This window comes from Poecilia reticulata, chromosome 19 (assembly GCF_904066995.2).
Source record: "Poecilia reticulata chromosome 19, P_reticulata-male-v2, whole genome shotgun sequence".
Classification (NCBI taxonomy): Eukaryota; Metazoa; Chordata; class Actinopteri; order Cyprinodontiformes; family Poeciliidae; genus Poecilia; species Poecilia reticulata.
In genome coordinates, this window is record NC_088848.1 from 13,542,902 (window position 1) to 13,554,530 (window position 11,629).

An 11,629-nucleotide genomic window follows, 5' to 3' on the forward strand; every position below is an offset into this window, starting at 1 on the left:
CAAACTGCTCAAAAAGTTGTTGAAAATTACAATATTACAGTCAGAATTTTTGTTACTTTTATTTTAGAAAATGTCCTTTAAAGTGTGGCATTTCAAGTCACATTTTGTTTTAAAATACAGAAAATACAGACAGTAGAACATGGATACAGAAAAAAAAGGAAACAATGACAGAAAATAAAGCTAACAAGCCTTTCTGACTGCTCTAGTTTTCTCTTTGAAATGGAACTGAAGGCAAAAGGAGGAGGAGGGCAGAAAAAGGAAAAAAAAGGTTTTAGGGGACGAGAAGAGGGAGGAGGGATGGAGGAGGGAGGTGGGGCGGGATGAGACAAGTTAGTTAAGGAAACTATGGTTTGCTTTATGGATCATGTTTAAATTATTCTTTATAAAGTCTAATTTAAGATTTAATCTTTCTTCTCTCTCTTTTTTTGTCTTTTTCATTTAATGGTATTTTGATCTTCAGGATCCAGGGCCCTCAGCGCTCCTCCTTGTGGTCTCGGACTGAGGACAAGGAATGCCGACTTTGTCTGGCAGTGGGAACAGAATCACCCGCGTCGCCTTCCCCCGGCCGATCCGCACTGCCAACTCAAGAAGATAAAGTGGAGTCCTTCTGTGTTTGCTGTGCTTGTGAACGTTGCATGGACTTCTGACTTTCCACGTCTCTAAAATGTTTCTCAACCTGCAACGACGACGGAGGGGGGGAAAAGAAAAGAAAAGAAAAAAAAAGAAACATTTAGATCTAATCTTCAACACTGACAGGACAAAATATTCTCGATTTAAATGGGAGAGAACAGTTTGGTCAAGGAGATGCTTCCAAGATTCATTGTTGTTTTGAGTAAAACCACACGCACGCACACACAAAAGGTAAAAGTAAAATAATCTGCCAGTGTAAGTAGTACTTTTAGAAAGTAAAAGTACTATGATCTATGAAAATAACCCAAAATGTCATAATATCAGGAGAAGCAAGCAAACAGTAAACCCAATTAGCTTAGCACAACAGCGCTGCGACGACAATAACTGTGCAAATGGATGCATTTCTACTACATAAGGTCTCGGATCTCCCTGATCCGATTCCTATTCACTGCACGTTTTCCAGTCGCTAACTCCAAACATGTTGCATTGCAGTCAGACTGGCAGCTCAGCTCAGACTTGTCTGCTTCATGAATGAATTTTAAAGCTGTTTTCTTCTGCACTCTGCCCTGTTGAGTGTGCAGGAAAAAAAAAAAAAAAAAAGAGACTAAAAACAGATTTAATCAGGGAAACATCTGTCAGTTACGCCACCGCTGGGGTTTCTGAGAACACTGGCAATATTCTGCTTTCTGCAACAAAACAAAACAGGAGACTGCAGGGATACGGACAAACAAATCCCACACTTTCCCCCCCCTGAAGATCTCTTTGAGTCAATGTGTAATTAAACTTTTAAATACAACCACCACAAAAGAAAAACAGATGGATGGTTACAATTTGATCTGTTTGCAAGATGGAAAAATGCCTCGTCTGTTTCTAACATGGGCTGATGTGTGAATATTTATCGCCACTAATGGAGTTATTGGATTGAGGTTCAAATTCAACTTCAATAAAATGTGAGCTTCAGCTTCACGTACTCTTAACTACCATAAAGTTTTTAGGTAAGGGAAGGAAATCTATTGCGACCAATGTGTTTAATTGCCAACATTGATCAATATCTATTCAAAGCTTTAAGTGCATCTCAGACTCTACATGCGTCATTATGTAAAATAATTGTGGGACATTAGGAGAGCCAGACAGAAATTAATCTCTGCAAACCTAAACAATCTGAGACAGTCTTGTGATGAGTGGGCTTACATTTTTCCACAGTGATGTGAAATTGATAGTTGGGCTGAACAAACTACTCCAAGTTATTTGACTGCTAAAGGTGGCTCTGCTAGCCACTAAATATGGAGTACTTTATCCTCACGCATATACATTTTCTCTACGTTTTTTTTTTAATAACTGCAGCATCAGCTGGGTTTGTTTGCAACAGCAGTAGCTGGTAAATATCAGATCAGTTTCATTACGTCCCGATTCGCGGCGTACTGCGTGGTCCCAAGTCATACTTACTATTTTGCGTACGTGACTTAAAGCGCTTCCCTCTTTGCCTCTGCAGTTCTCAACCTGATAAGGCGGCGAGATTACAACGTCGTCCATCACAATAATGTTCTTCTCCTGCCATTTACAGTCTTTGATGCTGCAAAGAAACATTGTTATTACTTTTCACTTGTCCATGTTTTTTAAAAAAAAGAAAAAAAAAAAAAAAAGAAAATTCACTATGAAATACAAGCAATTGCAACATGAATACAACGGTTACAATGATAGCTGACCCACTTCCTTTGCTTTTCCGTCAGCTTTATGTTCCCACACCTTCAAGTGAGTTTTAGCAGCTCACTCAAGTGTGGGCATCAACGGCAGTGAAAGATTTTAGAAACACGCAAAGGGATTTCAAGAGCTTTAAGAAACACCTTCACTTATCCAAGACAAGGGCCACAGACATCACATTTGTGGAGTTAAGACCCTCCTGGACCACGGACAACATCAGAAGCATCTTAACCTGGCCTAACGACAAGACTCAGTTGTCTAAAATCATCTTTTCGGAAGAAAGTGGAGTTTGCATCTTATTTGAAGTTTAGGGGCTTGGAGAAAGAGTGGAGAGGCTCTAATTTTAAGTTGTTTGTTGTGGTCCTGAGTTAAGTCTCTACACTTTGTGATGATGGCTAGATAAATGAACAGAGATGAAAACTGAATTTCAGTTTGTGGAGCCGCATCATCCAATGCCATCGCACCACTGCGTTTTCTTTTTTAAAAAATTTTATTTAATTCCTAGTCAGTGCCACCATCGACAAGGAAGTTTGAGCAATCCAACTTTCTTTCTTCTGAAGACGAGCAGGGCTCGGCACCTGCCTGTCTTGATAAAAAGCAGCGAAACCTGATTAACCATGGCATCAAACTCAGAGATAAACCCCGTAGAGCAGTGTTTCCCAACCCTGGTCCTCAAGGCACACTGTCCTGCATGTTTTAGAGGTTTCCCTGCTTTAATTCATTCATTAACTCATTCAGCTGACTGCAGTTCAGCAAACACTTGTTAATTGAAATCACCCAGCCTGAAGCAAGAAAACACCTGAAACATGCAGGGCAGTGTGCCTTGAGGACCAGGGTTGGGATACAACCCTGAAAATGGAGACGATGAGACTCCAGACCCAAAGATGAAGACAAGCTGAAGGCCACCATTAAAACCAACTGGGTTTCATATCAAAATGAGTCATAATCAAGTGCTGGATGCATATATTGTAGGGTTGCCAGGATACTGACATGTCAAACTTGATACAAAAGTTTATTAAACAAGCTCATGAAAGAAAAAAAACCAAAGCAAATATTGGGGGGGGGGGAACAGACCATACTTCTACATCATGAGCCTCACACACACCCCTGTAAATTAATATTAATTTACAAATCTGTCAGAAGAATTAAATGCATCTGAAGGGAAATTCATAATTTTTTAGACTGTTTTCACATGTCAAAAGCCAAGGTTTGGATCACAATATTTAGATCGTAAGAGGTTTATATAATCCTGAGGAAATGCCAACCCAGTCCTGAACCTGTAGGGGTGGGCATTTATCATACAGTTTATCATTTAGGGTGAGAAATTTCTTAGAGGGATTTTTGATTCATCTGTTGTCACCATTCCAACTAATGCTATTTAAAAACACCCCCAAAACTGTCCGTATCGTTGGGATTGTTAGTTTCATCTCCATTGCTTGATAAATAAGAGCATTAACAAATATCAAATTTTGAAATATGATTAAGTGTAGTTACTGTGTGCAGTTTTATGTGACTGGTGTCTTAAAGAAGCACACTACACTTTGGTATATTTTTCAAGAGCAATATTTGTGCTTGAGGGACCAAGATTGCTGTGCCATGCAGTCACATTCATAGTTACCTTAAAAAAAAATCAGTAATAATTCTTATTGTCACTTATCGTAATCACAACAGTACCACAAAATATTGTGATAAAGTCCATATCGCCCACCCCTATGTACCTGACACTTCACTTTTTATTAGTGGTTCCTGCTCCTCCTCCTGTCCCTCTTCATCCATCTCTTTCTCCTCCTCCTCCTCACTCCAACTGGCATTATCCTGTCCCTCTTTTACAACTCAGCTGACATGGTCCTTGTCTGCTACTTTACAGCAACAATAATAAGTTTTATAGCACTTTTGAAAAGAATTCACTGTTAGAACACAAATATAAAAAACTAATTAAGAAAAGTCCCAAATACACAGGAAGTGAATTACTGACCATTTGCTTTTTTCTTGAGGTGGTTTAAAAAATAAGGTATATGTATTATTGAAAAAACAGGACAAATAGACTGTCTGGTTTGTTTATTCACATTTCTTATTTACTTTGAACACAGACTTTCCATTAAAATATCTTCTTTTGGGTGTATTTTTCTGGTCAGCCAGTATGAACTGATTTTAATTGATAATCTGATCAGGTTACCAGGTTATCATTCACTGAGCAACAGCAGGAAGTCCTTACGTTTTGTGAATAGTCTGGAATAGCTGCTGGCCCTCCACAGAAACCCCAGCACTGATTGCATAGGCTTGGGACAGCTTGTCTTCTTTTTCTGTCCGTGCTCGATTGGCAAGCTGTGAAAAACAGAAGAAATACAGTGAGCTCTACTCAGAATTCGATATTTCTATTTCACCATTTGCAGCTGAAGACTGATGCAGGTACTGCGTGGAAAAGACAGGAAATGAAATTGTATCAGAAACGATACGAAAGAAGAACATTTAACTATGTTTTTTTTTTTTCATATCCAAAGACTAACATTTTGCTCACTTCAGCTAACCAGATATATTTAATATTTAGGAAAGTACTCATCAAAATGAAGCATCTTTTTTCAAACCAAATTTGTACTTTTTGACTTCCAAAACTGTTGTTGCACTTTGTTTGTGTTAAGCAATCAGCAACTGCACTGGACTCTAAATAAAGTGCATTTAAAACTCCTTTCATCTTGTGAAATGATTCCATGTGTTTGAATGACTGAATGTGCAGAGCAGCTTTTCACACAGTGGTGTAATAAAAATAAAGACATTTCCCTAAAGTCACATCTGTGAAGCTCTCAGCTATCAGAGGGAAAAATTTTATCTATAAGTGAACTTTATCAATTAGCAATGAGATCAATGTGATTTTTGATAACCAGTGAGGTTTAGATAGCTGTACAGCTTCACCTATAAGACAACTCTTCCGAATCCCTGCTGAACTATGTTTAATAAGACCAAAAGAAAATTAATTGCGATTTAAACAAATGTACTGAATTCATCTACTCGACATCTGCAAATTACAGTTATTTGTGAGAAGGTGGTTAGAAAACAAGGTTGTTAAATGCTTATAAGAATCACCAAAATACAACGGCACTATTAAAGTCTTTCAGATGTCAGTGATGAGGCGATTCAGACAAGCTTTCCTTTTTTTTAACCAACTAACAGATTTCTACCAGCAGATTTTAAATTCAAAACAGATGGAAGATTAGTTTGGAAACTTCTGATGATAAAAACACCTGAACATGTCATTTCCAAGTACAAATCATTTCTAATGAAGTATCCAAGTACCTTTAAAAATCAGAAGAAACATTTAATAAATCATACTGAGAATCTAGGCACAAACCATTACCAATGTGATGGCCTTACCTTGCTAACATTCAGTGATGCTAGAGGAGGTGGAGTCTCAGTACGGTCATGTATTATGTCCACCTTAGATACATAGGCTAAGTTGATCAGGATAACGTCGTTGAGGTTCGGCTTTCCGCTGGAGGAAGCACATTCTGAAGGGGGAGACGGGTTAAGGCAGAATATTTCAAAGCAAAGACTTTTGTGGAGGGTGGGGGGGGAGAATTACAATTCTCAGCTGAGCAACAAAGAACTTCAACACCATAGAGACAGAGAAGCTTGTGATGCAGAGCGCCGAGGCTAACACAGTGTCAGTGAAAGGTCGTGCCAGTTACAGCATGTGACTACTAAAAGCATTATTCAGTTCAGGAAATGTTTTAAACATGATCTACAAAGCAAACCTGAAACATGCACAAAACTACAAACCAAACATAATCAATGGGTGATATTTTAGTATTGGTGTGTGCAAAATGAAATCTTTGGGAGGAATTTAAACTCTGCATGCCGGTAATATATTTAGCCTGTTTGAGTTGCTGCAATAGCACAAAGAGTTGGGAACTTCGTAAAGGCAGATGAATATTTATATTCAGGGAATATTTGCATTCCCTATAAATAGAGCTCTTTCATTTGAATCAGTTTCTATCAATCACAGGTGATGTATTAACATCAACCTTCAGGAAAAGAAAGTCAAACTGAACACAAACGTGCAGAATGACACAATCTCTCCGATATAGCCTATTGATAAAATGCATGGACAAGATTCTTATTAATGGCAAAAAGAAAAAAAATCTCTAGACACTTATTCTAACAAGTCAAAATGTTTAAATAACTGAACAAAGCGCTCATTTATGGAGCCACATGACACCCGTTGAAGGGAATCAGAGCCCCAACAGTCATCAGAGCCCATCAGGATTCAACATGGTCCATAAATGGGCCCAACTTTAATCTGTGTGGCTGCAATTCAGACATGGAAGCCTGAAAAACTGCCTGTGCAAAGTAAAATGCATCACCACGAAGTGCGTCATCCAACTCTGTGGTGCACATTTCTATGAACTGGATGATACAAAACATGACCTGTTTCAGCACAAGATGGTTTTTAGAAGAACAAATTGGGGGCTGAAGATTGCTGCAGCACCATCAACTGGATCATTAAAACTACAATAACTGCTTCAACCAGCTATCGGTTGCATTTTCCTTACGTTTTCATTTGTTTTTATGAAGTCCCCCCAACTCCCTGTGAGTTTCAGCATCTTAGTCATAAAAATTTACATGAACTCAGGGCATCAAGGGATTTGACACTCTAATCGGCTAAATATATTATTGGCATGCAGAGATTGAAAGCAAGGCACAGTAAATAATATGGTGAAACAAATATATCCTCCAAACAGGGATATTTAACACAGATACGGCAAAAACAATTGCAATTTAATTTACTGGGCAGCTCTACAGCCAACCAAGTATCTACTGCAACACTGCACACATTGATATATTAAGGATGAGAAGCTATTTTAACATTTGTTAGCATAAAAGTAATAATTGAGACAAGGATGTGTCATCTTCAAATAATAAAGACGGACTAATACTGTTTGCAAAGCCCCAAAACTTGGGCCTGACTAGTTTTTCAGCTTTTCTATGAGCTCATTAAGTGCTTACATTTCCCAAAAAAATATGCGTCTAATTCAGCTGAGTACAACTAATATTTTTGCCAACAAGATTCAAGCGAGAGAAAATAAATAAACGGAAGAAATTGAACGGTTATTTCCAACAGGACGGAAGATGCAACTCAGCGTTTACTGGCAAACGCCCTCCACTAAACTCATTCATTCATTCATTGTCAGGCTGGACACGTTCACGTTAACCTCATTAATAAGATACGGTATTTAAAATTAAAACAACAACAAGATAACACATTTGAATGCATTTCAAAAGAATATGAGTGAATCTCATGACTCATTCAGCAACTCTCATGCAAGACTCATGAGGGAATGAAGATAGGCAAGTTCACAGGCTAAGGTTCATGGTAGTGATTAGTTCAAGATGTTCCCACGATTAGTTGTAGCACAATTCACCCCAGAAATCTAAGATTGTGGTGACACCTCAAGACTAAAACTAAACCAACAGAGCCAAGAATCCCCAAAACCGCTATGGAGCTACAGGGCGGTTTTGGGAGTATCTGGGTTTGACCGAAACTTAGCATGTTAGCCGAGTTAGCAGCAGCTTCTCTGTAGCGTGGATGGAGGGGAGGACAGTGAAACTCGTTATCGGACTCCTGAAAACGGCTGTTTGCATCCCCGACGATGGGAGTGGGTAACTAAGAGAAATAAACGCGTGGACACCTGTCAGAACAGGGTGTGCTGCGTCTCAGTTAGCCCGCTAACTAGCATCGGTTGAGAGCCATGATGCCTTACCAGGATTCGCTGCCAGATAGTGATCCATGTTGAGGGCAGGCAATACAATGAGTGAATTCAAAACACATGCACGTCCGGGCAGGTTATTTAGCACAAAATAAAAACAAAATAATAACAATAGACTCGTTAAAAGATAAAAAGATAACAGGTGGGTAGTTTGTACAAAATAATCTAAAACGAACAAAGATGTGTAACTCAGCCAAGACCAATTACGCCTGCGCGGATCACTATTTGACATCTTTTCGGTTACCCTACAGGCCCTTGCAGCCAGGCAGGCCAGCCAACCAGCCGTCAGCGGCGCCGAACAAACAAAGGATACTCAAGGTTAACATCTTGGACTGGTAGTCAAACGCGACCACTTCTCCCTGTAGCTGTTGGCCCAAACAGGTGAGGCAAGAGACATGGCTCCCGACGCTGAAATACTCCCCCGGTCCAGGAGCCGCCATCTTCTCCGCCAGGAAACCGGAGCGCTTGCTATACGTAAGGCAACGTGATGTCGTCGGAGGACGACATCTGGGCGTGTCGTCGTACGTCAGATTTACGGTCATGGAGGAGAGGGAGAGGGAAGGGGGGGGGATCAATATGATGGAGTTTACGCAAAATATCTTTATCCATCCATCCATCCATCCATCCATTTTCCTGCACCCTTGTCCCTTAGTGGGGTCGGGAGGGTTTATCTTTATCCAGTTTTTACAAAAGAAAACAATAGAAAAAAGAGAAACAGATTCAATACCCTTTCGATTTCAGCAGAAATAAAATATTTAAACTTGCAACATAACATTGTACTTATTAAGTACATGTACTTATTAAGTACAATGTTATGTTGACATGTTTGTCAAAAATTAAACTAAAACAGTTTCTGACATTTACTTAAAAAGTCATTTTGAAAAAGAACGTGATTTAAAGCTTTCAAGAAAAGCTGACATGCACCAATCAGCAATCACGTCCACTTTTTTTCTTTTTCAGTAAAATAGCACTTTTTTCAGTAACGAGTAATCTAACGCGTTACCATTTCAAATCCAGTAATCATATTAAAGTTACCTTCCCAAATCACTGTGCGTCACTGTTTTCTTTTGTAATATAATTTTATAGGAACGTGTTCCTCCTATCTGTGCTACCCATTCATTCGTCCTACCTTGCGGTAATGCGCATGCGCACGTCGATGCTACGCCACATACTGCTTACTCAGCAGATTTCTTATCAATACATCATACCTGAGCACTAGCGCCGACAGATCGCCTTAGATAAGCTGTTTCTCGTCAGATGTTCCTACCATGGTCTGGATGCGTGATTTATTTCCAATGTGGACACAGAATGGGGTTCAGTTCAGTTCAACTCAATTATTTAATCAAGGACAGCACATTGAACAAAGCAGAAAAACTGTTGTTTTGTGCATAGGTTTACTAGCCTATGCACAAAATAAATTTTTTGGTTGTACCTTTATTTAAAGACAGTAATATCAGAAGTTAAAAATTCCTGTCATATGCACAAACACCTATCTTGAATTTCCTCAACTATAAACCGGAAAAACATAAGCATATCAGAATGTATATCAGAGAAAGCTAATTCTCCATATGTAGGTCAGTATAAATGAGTCTTCACATATTTGTTTTTGTTTTAGCCAATGTTTAGTCTGGGTAACAAAAACTCGTAAAGTGAAATGTGCATTTTGAGTTTTAAAACACATGAGTTTGTTATTTGGCTTTTGATGGTTACATTTACCGATTTACCAGCGGAAAATTGATGGAACGGGACCTTTTAATTTAGAAATCTTCCCATTTTGCCTGAAACTTGTTTGTATTGAACCACCAATCACAAAAACATGCTTCTTTACATGACAGTTTACTGCTCTAATGTAATGGGTTTGAAATGTTTTCTTCTCTGAAAAACACATCGGCAATAAATCTCAGGCTCTGAAAGGAGTCAAGGGATTATTTAAATCCACAAGGGGTTGCATCCTGAACTGTCTTATACTAAAGACTAAGCATAAAAGAGAATTAAGCCCAACCATAGTAATTGGTATAATGTAGAAAACATTAATAAAACTTTAAAAATCAACTGAGTTTATTGTACTAGCAATTGGAGAACATGTGATTGAACTAAAATTACTTCAATGTGCATGTCGATGGCATTTGTTGTGAATTGGAAATATATAAAGTTGCACTTTCAAACTAACAAATGAGCCCCAACTATAAACAATATAAAAAAAACAAGCAAAAACCCAAATAACCAATACAACAAAGTTCAAAACCCCAAAACTAGATATCAAAGCATTTAAACCCCCAAAATATACCAAAACATTAAGGCTCCCAAAAGTAGATCAAAAGGTTAAAAGCTTATAATAATGTTAATTCACAACAATGTTATTTTCATGGCATTTTACGAAATGTAATTTTAATTTAGTCAGATTACTATTGATCCAAGTTATCAATTAATTAGGTTCACTTAATTATAAAGCAGTTTCAAAAGTTTGTACCAAATAAAACCCAACAGATTGCATGGAATCATTACTCATGGCATTCACTCCCCTGACCAGCAGGGGGCGACAGCAAATCGCTTGTATTGAGTCGCTGGCTTCACAGCAGTCCCTCATACAGGGCATGCATGTTGTGACAGTGGAGAGGAAGAACTCCCCTCTAACAGGAACAAACAAACAGCAGAACCGGAACCGGGTTCAGTACCAGCAGCCATCTGCCATGACCGACTGCAGCTGAGAGAAGACAGAGCAGAGACACAACAACAGGTCAACTGTTCAGGAGAACTTTCCATGTTCAAATGAAAAGGAGGAGGGACAACGGTTAGGCGATGGCAGCATCATGTCAGCCAGCGCCCTTTTCCAGGAAGCAACCACAACTAATCAGAGCAACAGGCCCGGTGTAGCTTCTGTGGAGAGAAAAATAACTGAGAAAACGAAAAGCTTAGTTTCTAACTAAACGTTTTAGTTGGAAAAAGGTTTAGTTTCTAACTAAACTGATTGTTTTCTAACTAAACTGATTGTTTAGTTAGAAACACCAGAGCGCCACCTTCTGGCCTCTCTCCAGATCAGTTCAGTTCAGAGCAGGGAACTGTTTCTGGCTTTGTTTTTTCCCCTCTTTGGGCTGCCACCTTACCGTGGTGGAGGGGTTCAAGTGTCCCAGTGATCCTAGGAGCCGTCTGAGGCTTTGTGCCTCTATTTGGGTTGGGTCTGCTAGGGCAAACTGGTCCTAGGTGGGGAATCGGACCAAGAGCAGCCCAAAGATGGCTTAGAGATATAAACACAGAATGTTCCTATTTAGAGATGGCGATATAGACAGGGTTCCTGCTTACGACCAGAGATATAGACAGAAGTCAGAGTTTCTACCAGTGTTTTGTCAGCCTGGCGGGCCACCAGGCTTTATCCCCCCACCCCCAGGCTATGGGTTTTTATTTTAAATGGAGATTGACTCCAGGATTCTCCTACTTTTGATATTATTGGTGGCAAACTTACTTATTATATATATAATATGAATAATATTGTATTATAATATTAATACATAATATATTCCTTATATTATTTGTTATAT

The 11,629-nt window shown here is 39.0% G+C and overlaps 1 protein-coding gene across 1 annotated transcript; it reads right to left on the bottom strand.

The window, feature by feature from the left end:
• Positions 1-40: 40 nt before the first annotated feature.
• lsm12b (LSM12 homolog b) lies at positions 41-8,593 on the bottom strand. Its single transcript, XM_008437601.3, has 5 exons — positions 8,407-8,593; positions 5,701-5,834; positions 4,547-4,656; positions 2,077-2,203; positions 41-676 (listed from the first exon to the last, which is right to left on the bottom strand). The coding sequence occupies exons 1-5, from the start codon at positions 8,531-8,533 to the stop codon at positions 584-586; spliced, it is 591 nt and encodes a 196-aa protein (XP_008435823.3). The 5' UTR covers positions 8,534-8,593; the 3' UTR covers positions 41-583.
• Between the last annotated feature and the right edge of the window lie 3,036 nt (positions 8,594-11,629).